The 13,296-nt window shown below is 40.2% G+C and overlaps 3 protein-coding genes across 7 annotated transcripts in view; all 3 read left to right on the plus strand.

Annotated features, from left to right (window-relative positions):
- pxna (paxillin a) overlaps nt 1–3,621 on the plus strand; it is a 37,539-nt gene extending 33,918 nt beyond the window's left edge. For all 5 annotated transcript variants that reach the window (XM_015003626.2, XM_088005483.1, XM_088005481.1 and 2 more), the window contains one exon: nt 816–3,621. In XM_015003626.2, the coding sequence (XP_014859112.2) occupies nt 816–1,082 (267 nt within the window). In that variant the 3' untranslated portion in view covers nt 1,083–3,621. The remainder of the gene's footprint in view (nt 1–815) is intronic.
- A 2,917-nt stretch (nt 3,622–6,538) lies between these two features.
- On the plus strand, nt 6,539–9,236 carry rplp0 (ribosomal protein, large, P0). Its single transcript, XM_015003630.2, has 8 exons — nt 6,539–6,589; nt 6,890–6,997; nt 7,087–7,262; nt 7,501–7,588; nt 8,166–8,312; nt 8,437–8,622; nt 8,720–8,860; nt 9,016–9,236. The coding sequence occupies exons 2-8, from the start codon at nt 6,944–6,946 to the stop codon at nt 9,166–9,168; spliced, it is 945 nt and encodes a 314-aa protein (XP_014859116.1). The 5' UTR covers nt 6,539–6,589; nt 6,890–6,943; the 3' UTR covers nt 9,169–9,236.
- Nucleotides 9,237–9,624: 388 nt separating this feature from the next.
- LOC106927802 (golgin subfamily A member 7-like) lies at nt 9,625–12,658 on the plus strand. Its single transcript, XM_015003613.2, has 5 exons — nt 9,625–9,730; nt 10,646–10,768; nt 10,865–11,017; nt 11,120–11,221; nt 11,631–12,658. Exons 1-5 carry the CDS (start codon nt 9,722–9,724, stop codon nt 11,676–11,678), a joined length of 435 nt encoding a protein of 144 aa, XP_014859099.2. The 5' UTR covers nt 9,625–9,721; the 3' UTR covers nt 11,679–12,658.
- The last annotated feature ends 638 nt before the right edge of the window (nt 12,659–13,296 follow it).

The raw sequence follows: 13,296 nt of genomic DNA on the forward strand, positions 1-13,296 counted from the left end.
ATGTCATGACTTTAATATTGTCTTTATCTGACATTGGGTTTTTTGGGTGAGACAGATTAAGATAAAGTAATTTTTAACTGGACAAACAAAAATGATGCATGATCTTTGTATTTTTCTTTATAAATAAAATTAAGAGTGGCAAATATTTGTATTCAACTACCTTTAATCTGATACAGATATAAAATGTAGTCAAGCAATTTTACTTCAGAAGTAGGTAAGATGTAAGTAGATATAATTGGAGTGTCATTTATTATCAGTAGAGATTACATTTTTTCAAAATCTGAATTTTTTTTTTCATCAGTAGGCACTCTCTGGGCTTCCATAGATCAAAGTGATGTCAGCCGACCCAGGGAATACCATCATTTTTTTACAAGCATGCTATGCAGCTTGTATAAAGTTAAATTTTGAATTTTCTTTAACTCCAGCAAAATGTGGGTTAATAGAAAATAATGCATGAGTCCAGTTTCTCTCCACTTCAGATAGATATATACAATTTTTAAAAAGTATATTGAACTTTGTGGTTTTAACTTGGAAAAACTAACACGTAAGGAGTAAATATGCTTTTGCCAAGCACTGTGCCATGAGTGCAGAGATCAGTGGTTCAATTGGATTTCTAGTTCAGATAAGAGTTTGTCAGTTCCCCATTCAAGGATTTACATAAAGCATTAAGTGATGCACCCTGAGACATTCAAAGGCCCCGATGAAAAAGACAGCACATTTTGAACAGAAACATTTTAGGGTGATGATGAGCTTTTAGAAGAGTTTGCAAAATAAATTCCCCCACGCCGCACTCAGTTATCCACTTTGTTTCCCAGGAGTGCTTTACGCCGTTCATAAACGGCAGCTTCTTCGACCACGACGGCCAGCCGTACTGCGAGGCCCATTACCACGAGCGCCGCGGCTCCCTGTGCTCCGGCTGCCAGAAACCCATCACCGGCCGCTGCATCACCGCCATGGGCAAGAAGTTTCACCCGGAGCACTTTGTGTGCGCCTTCTGCCTCAAGCAGCTCAACAAGGGCACCTTCAAAGAGCAGAACGACAAGCCGTACTGCCACGGCTGCTTCGTCAAACTCTTCAGCTAGACCGCATGCCGGCTGCGTGTGCAGTGAGCGTGAGAGCACGAATGCACAAGGGGGATTAATGCACACCTACGTGCATCTAAAACGCATTACAATGAGGGTAGAAATGTTTCTATCAGGGATGACACTGAAAGGGACTTCCCTGGATTTGCCACCTTTTACGCTTTTACTAAAGACCTTTTAACAGAGCCCAAAGAGATTTTCATTTCAATTCCTGTTCCTGAGTGTGCCAGGAACAAGAAAGAAACGTGTTACTTTCTCCTTGGTTGTGTGTAAATGATTAAGTACAGTATTTCCCTCACCCCCCATTCAGCAGGGAAAGACCTTGCGTCACTTGGTGGTTGGCCTGTGTTGACATGGTTTTCTGCAGATCTGAGACTGCTGCTTGATTGCATGGACCACTGGGAGTAGATATAGACGGTTTTAAAGTACTACGAGTGTTTTGGCGAGCAGCGTTTGGACACCGAGTGGTTATCAAAGATGTATTTTTGTAACTTTGGAAATTTCTGAGGTGCCATTTGGAATAACTGAACCACTTTTTGATATGTATATGTACACAGAAACGTTCCGCTTTCTTCTCCAACACAGAGCTGTTTGATCACTTTGACTCCAAATCTCACATCCTACAAATGTGTTTCATATGTCCGTGTCAGTTGGTTCTTATTTTTTGTACAGATTTCATAAGAAAACAAGTATTTTTCATTTTCAACACACCCTTTGACTTTTTTAAATATTTAACAAAATAGTTAAATCAAACATTGACAGCTTAGACTTAAAAATGGAACCTAAAATTATCTTGGAAAATCCTGATCAGTCCATCTATAACCCTATCCTTTATCAATAAATAAAAAAAATCAAAATATGAGCGCTGAAAAATATTTTAATGGTTATGCATATATGGTAGAAAATGGTAGAAGCTTAATGCCTATAATGAATTTAATTTAAAATCCAATTTTTCAGAATTTGACCTGCTGACCATTGAACTAAAGCATCCAACTTTTGGACAATCAATCGGTGCATCTTTTTTAGCTCGATAATTTACAGAAAAACGTACTGAGCCATACCTTGTTTTAAATTTAATACATCATCATGTGTGTTGTGCCATTTTTATTCATAATGAGAATATAAAAACTTGTGTTTTTTAATCTACTTCAAAAAAAAAAAAAAAAATATATATATATATATATATATATAAATCACATGGTGAGATCTGTTTTAAACTGCAGGTGCATTTTATGAGGAAAATCAGTCAAATTGTTTAGAAATTGACATTTTATTGCTGTATTCGCAGTTATTCAATTGTAGAACTATATTTTTAAAATATTTTCAGCATTTTACAGTTTCAGCTTATGTGCATTTATCACAGTTCTAAATGCATCTTTACAAACTAGTTAAAGGTTTACAGTAGAGTTGTGCGTTTTGATCTGACGCATGCAATTTCTTTTACCTGGAGATTAACAACCACCAGCTGTCAGTTGCTGTTACAATCATCTACATTTCTACACCTCGAATATGCTGAACCTCGTTGGTTTTGATCAAAAATGTGTGCGTGCGTGTGTGTTTCGGAGCAGGTAAAGGCTCACTCTGGTATGCAAAGAGCTGGCTCTGTTAGCATGTAGCCTACTGTAACGTTAGTCGGTCTCATTCCTTCAACACAGACGGACACATGACAGAGGAAATGCAGCCTGCCGTGTCTTTGTTGTGAATCGTCGTCATCCTGAGGTATCGGTTCAAAGGTCACTGATGGAAGCTGGATGCTAGTCTCTACTGGTCAGGAATCAGACTAAAACCCTAAACGAAGGCCAGGCCTTTAGGGGGAAATGTACATGTTGACCTTTTCTATCTTTATTTCAATCAAAACCTCTTTTTGTGTGAAATCAGCCGTTAGATTTAAGTATTTTCAGCAAGATGATGCCGTTGCCTTCGGTTTTACAGTGTGCAAAAAGTTTGTACAAAAACTCCAGACTTAGGTTGACTTAAAGTGTTTTTCTTGTGCCAAATGTGTCGATGCAATAACGTCTCTGACACTGTGGAGCTCTCAAGCCTTTTCTGTGATTGTTTTTTTTTTCTTTGTTTCAATTTTGAGCTAAACTCTGGGAGTCATGTTGCATTTTTAACTGAACTATACACTGTAACAGGCGAGACAAGGAGGAGCTTGCTGTTTGCTTAGCACACGTCATTATGGCGTTCACATGTTCCTGATTAGGATGTGATGGATGTAGTGGAAGGGGGTCGTGGGCGCCGCCACCGGAGGAAAACGTCCTGGGTTTGCTCACGTTTATCTCATTTTCAATTTGCCTTACATTTTCTGCTTCTGTTGGACAATTAATAAAAGGGGGAAAAATAAACCAACAACAACGCTTTTTACTTTTAATCCAACTATGTGAACTTTGCTTTGTAAATGGAGTCAACATTCATGTAGCGCTTGGCTATCTGAATTTCCTCATGAGCTATAAATATGTGTGGGTGAGGTGCAAGCCTTTGTGGGTTCTGATTACTGATTGGTGAATCTCTGCAAATAAAAGAGGAAAAAGTATTTATATTTCTGTCTTCATCGTATCTGTTCCTTTGTGCATTATAAACAATGTTTGAATTTTCATTGCCATAGCTGAACAGTCAGGTGCAGAACGTACGTCACAAATCCTACCTTTAAATATGAATAAAACTGAAGGCGCTAAACAGCATTTGGCCTCAGATGTCTATAGGTCCAGACAGAAAATTTATGATAGATTCACACACTAAAAAAGCAGCTTATTACACTTTAAAGCAAACAAATGTTATTTTAATAGTTCAAAAGAAGCAACTGAAACCACAACTTAACCCTAGAGAAATGAGGTTTGCATTATAAATCCACCTCATTAACTCGTGCTCCTTTTTTAATTCCCATTCGAACTGGCTCAGGGTTTGTCCTGCAGTTTAGGAAACTTCACACTAAGACAAGGCATCAAAGGCTGGAACATCACAGCAAGCATTTTACTTGAACAAAGCGCAGAAAGGGAACGAGCATGAACGAAACGAAAGTGTGAAGAATTGGTCACTGGGATCTAGATGTGATGAAAGCAAAGCAGGGAAACTCCTCTTTACCAGTATACATGGCAATATATTGGTACAAAGACAAACAGTTACATTTTGAATGAAACCACGAGTTTGGTCTGAAGAGTTTTTACAGGTAACCATGTCAACAATCTGACAATACCAAGCTACTCAGATGAAGGCCACATATTCTACATCACTGCAGTGGGATCGGTCAAATGGTTCAGTACACTTGATGAATACACGCGCACAACATCGGGTCACTGTGGCGAGGAGAGGAGCCAACATGAAGTCTGTTTTTTGTCAGAGCCTGAAGCTCATCACCAAGATGCAAAGGACTCTGCGTGCCGTCCAGGATCTCCAGGTGTTCCAGGTGCTGAAGCCGGTGGAGATGCAGGAAGTCTTTCTCGGGCACACTCTCGTGGCGGAGCTTGAGGCTCCTGAGCTTTGGAAACAGCACTGGGATCTGAGCAATGTTCACTCTCAGATGTGAAGGCCTGGGGTCTACGTGAAGATGGAGGAGATTCGGCAGCTGCGCCGATATGGAGGCCATGTCTTCTGAAGACAACACAGAGCTGCACAGCGCCAGGCTGGTCACGGTGGCTGGGATGGACGTGACGTACGTCTTAACAGGTGGGCCTCTGGTGACGGCCAGCTTGGTCAGCTTGGGGAGGTCTTGCAGCCATTTGTTCAGGAGAAACACAAGGTGAGAACTTGCTGACGGCATCATCCGTTGATGATCATTTCCAGAGAAAACTGAAAGGCTGTTCAGGTGAGGGACCTTCTTCACTGTGTTCACTGGGAAAAAGTGATCAGAGTACTGGATGAGTTCCAGAGTAGACAAGGAGGAGATTCTTTCATTAAGTGGTCTCTTTGGCACGTAGATGCAGGCACGCTTTGACGACAAGGAGAGGTCCTTGAGGTTAGGCAGATAAGAAAGTATGGTTTCCATTATCCAGATTGGCTCCACTGAGGTGCCAGAGTTATGGCAGGTCAGAGATGTGAGATTTTTGAGGTGGGAAATAAAAGGAAGGAAGCTGGATTTAATGGGGAACGTTACATCACACAGACTGAGCTGAGTGAGCTGCTCCAGGTGAGTCCGCTTGTGTGCGTCTATCACCACGTCGCTGTTTCTTATAGCCAGGCGCTCCAGGTGGGGGAAGTCTTTACCGAAGCCCAGGTTCTCCATGACGCTTTGCTCCAGAACCAGCGAAGAGAGATGGGGAAGTTCCGAGGAGAGCTGCCTCCAGTCCTTGGCTCTGGGGCTCCTCACCACCATGCTGGTGACTTTCCTACGACGCAGAGAGTTCCAGAACCGCTTGGTGTAGGAGCCACTTTTAAAAGTAAGGACAGCAGTCCATCCTCTCCAAAGAGACCAGTGGTCGATGAGTTTCCTGAAGTACTTGCAGCAAGCCCGGATGCTTAGTTTGTCTGACACTGATAGATAGCTGAAAACATGGGTCCAGACCTCAGCCGGAAGGTGCGGAGGAGGTCGTTCCATCCTGGTGTCCAGGTGAGGAATAATTCAGCTAGCTTACGGATATAAATAAAAGTATAACTCACTTCTGGCACCACGCTAGTTGCTCGATGTTGACACGGAAGCACCATGAGCCGTGTCAGATGATTGCGATGAAAGTGAGCAGCATCAGGAATCGTCACCACGTCAACTCTGGCGCCATGTTGTGAGTGGCGTTTAAGGCGATATTATTATTGTTACATACTTGTAATAAGTCTAAAATATGTCTATAATAAAATTATCGTTAGCATCATTACGATTATTATTAATTCATCTTAGTCTGTCCGTTTTCAAATTCTAATTCAAAAATACTTTATTGATCCCAAAGAGATCTCATATTGTTGTAGCTCATATTAATTCAAATTCTTCAAAGACTTATTGTGGGTAGTGAGGGCTGATAGCTGTTTTTTACTCGGTGGATGGTTTTACCAGCGTTTTGACATCTATTTGTAATTTCCACTTTACGTATGTATTTTCAACAGAACATTGGTCCTGGGTGATATTTTATCACCCAACCTGCTCTATAACACTGGGTTGTAAACAGAATACGTAAAATAATTGTTATTTGGTCATTATAACTGAAAGTAAATAAAATTCAGAGATTTGATATATTTTCAGGGGTAAAGCAATTAAACCACACTCACAATGTCTTGCTATGTCTTTTTTTATTTGCTGAGGTCACTATTTTTTGTCTCGCAACTCTTTGTACTAAAACGAACATCTATTACTAAATACAAAAAATGATTTCGCAAAAATAATTATTAAGAAATTTATATTGTTTTTATTATGGTTAATTTGCCACTCAGTGATGACGTACCTTTTGTGCCAGGAAATGAGGCCAATCACACATCTTCTTTCTTCTTCCTGTCCCTTTTCTTTGCTCTGATTGGTCACTTCTGTCAAATATAAGCGTCGGTCGACCCACATATTTCCTCTTTCTTTCACGCGACCCTAACGCTCGGTGAGTTGATAGTGACTCTCTCTTCAAGCCGAAATAAAATGATCCCAAGTCGAGTTGTATGTTGTAAAAAAGTCATATTGAGTGTATAAACATGTTCGCACCCTATCTCAATGTATTTATTAATCCTATATTGGTTGTAAAAGCATTTTTAGTTACCGAGGCCTTTCAGGCTGTTGCTAGCCTTCGGTTAGCCGGCTAATGTTAGCTGTGGACCGCATGTCCGCCTGCTTCTGATCGGCTCATGTATTTTCGTCTTGTTCTCTCAGAACATTTTCATTTCGATGTGTTTCTTCTATACAGATTATACCTTGTCTTTAAACCAGCTGCTAAGCGATCCCTGGAAGCACATTCAAGATGCCCAGGGAAGACAGGGCCACGTGGAAGTCCAACTACTTTCTGAAAATTATCGTAAGTAGAATTTGATACACACGCTGCTTTCAGCTCAAAACATCTCCCTTGTAATGATCCGTGTCTTGACACGCAGTGGTTTGTTGCAGCAACTCTTGGATGATTACCCAAAATGCTTCATCGTGGGGGCAGACAACGTGGGCTCCAAGCAGATGCAGACCATCCGCCTGTCTCTGCGTGGAAAAGCCGTTGTGCTCATGGGGAAAAATACCATGATGCGCAAAGCCATCCGTGGTCACCTGGAGAACAACCCTGCTTTGGAGAAGTGAGTGACTTAAAGGATTCTGTTCTGATCTAGCAGGACAACTACTGTACAGCTGCTGCAGTGCTGTATTGTCGTTCCCCCTGCTAAAAGTAACTTGTCTCCAGCTATCCCTGTCTGTCTACTACCCCGACTGCCAGGGACGCAAGGTCTCAGACACTAAGCCGTTTTTTTTCTGCTCTGTGCAACTGTATTTATTACCTTGCATGTATGTAATATGCGATTGGATTTAATTTCACAGGCTCCTTCCCCACATTAAAGGCAATGTGGGATTTGTCTTCACCAAGGAGGATCTGACTGAGGTCCGGGACTTGCTGCTGGCTAATAAGGTAAAAGGTCTTACCTGTCAATCACACACTGCTCCTTACGTAAACTGGATCTAAATCTATATGTATGTGCCACACTGTACTACGGTTGCATGTTGTTTGAGTGCATTCAATGTCCCTAAGGAATCTGGCTACATGTAGATAAAGGAGTTGCAGTGTAGGAAAATTGGCTTAAATAGATTTGTTTGGATCCACCAATTTGTGAAACTATCCACGGACAAGCAGCATAACATGAGATGCCAATATAGCCATTCTTCCATCTGTTTGACAAGCCTTTGGTCCATCTATCTTATTTACTTTGCAAATGATTTATTTAGCATTTTGGCATTCTTATTGCAACCCCATTAATGTGCAGGATAAGTTACAATGCAGCCTGTGCAGTACTGTATTGTCGTTCCCCCTGCAGAAAGTCAAAATGTTTCCTCGCTATCCCTGTCTGTCATTTTTTTCGTTGACTGTCAGGGACGTAAGGTTTCAGACACTTGTAACTCTCCCATCTTTTGATTGTCAACCAAGTGTTTAAAAGTTGAATTTTAAAAGGCATTGGAAAGTGATACGAGGTCCTTCTGTTGTGCTCCAGGTGCCTGCAGCTGCCCGTGCTGGAGCCATCGCCCCCTGTGATGTAACGGTGCCAGCCCAGAATACTGGACTGGGTCCAGAGAAGACCTCTTTCTTCCAGGCTCTGGGCATCACCACCAAAATCTCCAGAGGAACCATTGAAATCTTGGTGAGTATGGAAACGGATATAAAGTCGTGGGATGTTTGACATGGACATCCACTTGTGTTTTGCTGTAAATTTTAGTTGGCTACATTTGGTAATGTCTTTTTTTTTTTTTTTTCTCTTCCCTAAGAGTGACGTCGGCCTGATCAAGACTGGCGACAAGGTTGGTGCCAGCGAAGCCACACTGCTCAACATGTTGAACATCTCGCCCTTCTCCTTTGGGCTGATTATCCAGCAAGTGTATGACAACGGCAGTGTTTACAGTCCTGAGGTGCTCGACATCACAGAGGCATCCCTGCACACCAGGTTCTTGGAGGTGAGAAACCTAATCTGAATATGTTTCAACAAAGCTCTGCTGTTTGAGGAAATATCTCTGAATGCTGAGTTTACTGATGAATTTCTGAATCCTGTAGGGTGTGAGGAACATCGCCAGTGTGTGTCTGGAGATTGGCTACCCCACTTTGGCTTCTGTCCCCCACTCGGTCATCAATGGCTACAAGAGAGTCCTGGCTGTTGCTGTGGAAACGGATTATTCCTTCCCCCTGGCAGAAAAGGTGCGGTGCAGAGTCCTTGCTGTAATATCACAGGACAGGTTTTAGTGCAGCTATGTCAAACCTGCAAAGAGATCGCAGCAATGGTTAAAATTGATTTTCCAAAATTTGTAAGTGAAAATTAACACTGCATTGTTTTTCTTGTCTCCATCTCACAGGTCAAAGCTTACCTGGCTGATCCAACTGCTTTTGCTGCTGTTGCAGCACCTGCAGCTGTTGCAGAAACTGCTGCAGCTCCAGCTGCAAAGGAGGAGGTTAAGGAAGAGTCTGAGGAATCAGATGACGACATGGGCTTTGGGCTGTTCGACTAAAGCAAATACAGCGAACGGAACCTGTTGGAATCGAAAAGAACATGATTCAATAAAGTTTATTAAAATAACCTGTGCATTTTTTATTTTATTTTTTTTAAATTAAAACCATTTAAACATGAGCAGAGTTATAACGTACCTGATGCCCTAAGGGGCTTTGTTACTGATTTAATTTTACTAGAGTGGATGCTGCGATGATCGGCCATTTAAAAAAAGAAAAAGAAACTTGGAGCTGACGTCTGGCTTATAAAAATGCACTTCATTTTTGGGTGTGTCAGATTTCATCTTAATATTTCTAAAGACAGATTTTAGCTTAAATTGAGTTTTTAATTGAAGAAAAATAGTTGGGGAAAATCTAGAGCTTAAAAATAAACTGAGCAGCAAGTGACTGGGAAACGGTATTAGGCGCTGTTTTACTTTTTATACTGCACCGAACACTATCTCCACTCTTAGGAACAGTGAAATTAAAACCCTTCAACTGAACGTTTACTTTGAAAATATCAAACCGGAAGTACTTGGATACAGATGCGCTGTAGCTACAGGACAGGCGTCGGCTATGGCTGAGGTAAATCTTTGCGGTTTATCCGAATATAAAAGCTTTGCGCTGAGATGTTCATGAACACGGTTTCAGATGGTAACTGCATCATTATAGGGGATAAATATTAACATTTTTTTTGTCATTTTGAGGGGTGTTTGGATAGCTAATAGAAATGTTAGCTAACCTGTTTTTAGCTAACGACCATTTCATAGGTCAGAAACATTTTTCTGGTTTCAGTTTGAACAAATAATTCTCGTGAATTTACGATGATTGGTGAGAATTTTATGTGGCTTAGTGACTTATTTACAGAGTTAACGTGTTAACGTCAACACTTTCTTCTTGGCCAGTGGCATAACCAGAAAAAGTTACCGGTCTGGTCGAGTTGGGGCCTAGTGCTTGACAGATGTGGTTCAGTATATAAAAATGACGTTTTCCTGTTGGCTTGGGCTGTCCAGAGAAACGCTGTTGAAACTTCCACAGCAGAAAATCCAACCAAACATAAAACAAGATAATATTCATATTAAAACACACGCAAAATATTCATGTCTGTGGCAGATTTAGGTTGAAAGTAGGTAGTCTTCATCTTAACTAGGTATTTCTATGAATGGATGAAATATTACCGGCTTGAATGTGCTCCTGGCAATCGCAATTCAAAATACAAAAGTAGAAATTGGGTCCGCCAGCGCAAATGAACCCTTCAAAGATTTTCCCAGACAAAATAACATATTATTTAAACCAGAAGTGTGGGCATAATGCAAATAATTAGTATTTTCCTGACAAGTCTTTTTGTTCTCATTTTACTCTAAAGCAGCTATGTGCACCCAAATACAAAGATGGAAAAAACTGGTCTAAGACGTTATTTATACAACATTAACGAACAGATCGGGGCACCCGCATTGCTCCCACCCAAAATCAGTGCTAACTGGATTCAAATTTGTCCAGACCCACAGCTTACAGGACCTCCAGCAGCCAGCTGTTTCCTCCAAGGTCTTCGTCCAGAGAGACTACAGCTCAGGAACAATATGCAAGTTCCAGACCAAGTTTCCCTCTGAGCTGGAGTCTAGAGTATGTAATGGATTTTATTTTTTTTATTTTTATTTTTTTATGGTTACGGTGCTTTATTTTCAGCACAGTGGATGTAAACTATTGTTGTGGTTCCAGATGGATAAGCAGCAGTTCGAGGAGACCATGCAGACTCTGAACAACCTGTATGCAGAGGCAGAGAAGCTTGGAGGAAAGTCTTACCTGGAGGGCTGCTTGGCTTGTCTGACTGCCTACACCATCTTCCTGTGTATGGAGACGCACTACGAAAAGGTAGAACTGCTTTTGCTGGGATTCTGAGCTAAATTGCTCCTCGCAGGTTCCTTTGTGGAGAAATTGATCTCGTCTCAGCACTGCGTTGTTTTCTGTCTACAGGTGTTAAAGAAGATTGCCAAATACATAAAGGACCAGAATGAGAAGATTTATGCTCCCAGAGGCTTACTGCTGACTGACCCAATAGAGAGAGGCCTCAGAGTCGTATCCTTGACCTGGCTTATTTTACTCAACACCTGCGTTCTTTGACTGAGAAAATGTATTGTTAAAGAAATTTTACTTACATTAAGCTTAAGCGAAAGAGTAATACTTATTAATCTTTCCAACATAAAATCAAGTATACAAAGAAAATGTTTTTTTTTTGCACTGAGAAACATTTTTTAACTTCTAAAGATATCTCCCAAGCTTTCAGAATTATAAACCCGTTTCATTACATGCCACATAAACTCATAAGTGTAAGCAGTTTATGTAAAAAAAATAATAATAATAAAATTTATATTTCAGAAGACAATCCAGTATCATTCAATTAATATTTTTTTCATCTATTTTTTTATTATGTTGGATATGCGTTTAAAACTCCAATGTTGCGTTCCTTAACTGTCCCGTTTTTCAGGTGGAAATCACCATCTTTGAAGACAGAAACATTGGATCTGGAAGATAAAACGATTTTTGCCCACATGACGTCCGGTGACCGCTGTAGCCTTTCCGATCGAGTCACCTTCACATCCCGAGGGTCCAACGTGTGTTTTTTCCGCTGTTACGTGCAGTTGAAATTATGAAATTTCCTACAAAAGAGAAAACATAAACATATTGAAAACGTATGATCCTATAACTTAACAATGGCTGCTGAACAATCATCAGGACTGTGCTGAAACACAGAAATGTACTCTGTCATCAGTGTTTTTCTATTCTGGAGCATGTTTTTGCTCTATGTCTTATTTCAATGTGCAGGCTGGTGACTTCCAATCTGCTTCACAATGTATATCCAGACCTCCCTTCCTGAAATACATGTGTACTTTTAATGTGATCTTTTCTTGCTGTAATTTATAAATACTCTCCTGTTTGCCTTTGTGTATGTTTGTACATGCCTTTTCTTGTCTTTTTCTAATCAAGACGTCTAAGATGTTGAGCAGACTTTATAGAATGTGCCATTGTGTTCATTGCCATCATCTCCACATTCATTACAAGAGATTTGAGGTATTGTTTTGAAAATTTTAAGACGGTTAATGTGTTGTAAAGTTTTGGCCCGGCTTGCGATCACAGCGGTTATGGGTGGTTAATATCAACAGTATGAGGGTTGCGACTTCTGCAGAACCCATATATTAAATTATGTGCAAGAGTGTGGGGGTGGGGGTTTTAGAAGTTGTAAATTTTAGATGTTTCTGGTTTTGAAGATGGATCATCTTTGCTAAGTTGTCCCAATACATTTTGAGAACCGTCTCATTTCTGTGACAGTATACTAGCGATATATTCAGCTTCAGCATACATCATATGTACCATCACAATATCTGTTAGCATTAGAAATCATAGACAGTTGGAAAGCTCTGCAGCAGATTGTTTAGATTTTGTTTGTAGAATACTTTCACAATTGTCCATACTCGTCATGTTCTATTTAAATAAATTGCAGTTACCTGAAATGAAGATCTTGTGTAGGGGTTTTATTTTAGATTTGACTTTGAAAATATATAGAAGTGCACTTTAATAGCATTAGTGGAACCGCAAAATTCAGTTTCTTGAACAATGAAAATGTTGCATAAAGTCAACTTTGTGATGTCATAATATTCTAATTGTCATCTAATGGAATTGGTTTTTGTTATGTCAAAATTAACATAAGACCTTGAAATGTAGCTGTGTGTGTATAATGTAGATGAGGCATACATACAGAAAAAGTAATGGTTTTGTTATGTGATTATTTTATTTCTCTAATTTGCTATTGAATTAATTGATATGTTTTTATGTATTTTTCAAATATCGAAAGTTAGCATCTATTGCAACTAATTTTATTGCAGTATCAGAAAGCTACCAGTAAAAGGCAGTGTGAGCTTGTTATTGCTCCAGAGTGTGTAACTGACAACCGCTTCAGAACAGATTCTAGGATGATTTGTGAAGCACAGATTTGCTTCTGCCTCATCACTCCTTGTTCTATCCTGGGGGTATAATTTTTTTTTCCTTTCTCAAAATAGCTCTGAAGAACCTTTTCAGTGTCGCTAAAGTAGTTCCTATAGAGTCCTTTCATGTTTAATTTACTGGTGTCATCGCAACTGAACTAACGGGCGCCC

Source organism: Poecilia mexicana, unplaced genomic scaffold (genome assembly GCF_051168715.1).
Source record: "Poecilia mexicana isolate PSO_F unplaced genomic scaffold, ASM5116871v1 scaffold_5, whole genome shotgun sequence".
NCBI lineage: Eukaryota > Metazoa > Chordata > Actinopteri > Cyprinodontiformes > Poeciliidae > Poecilia > Poecilia mexicana.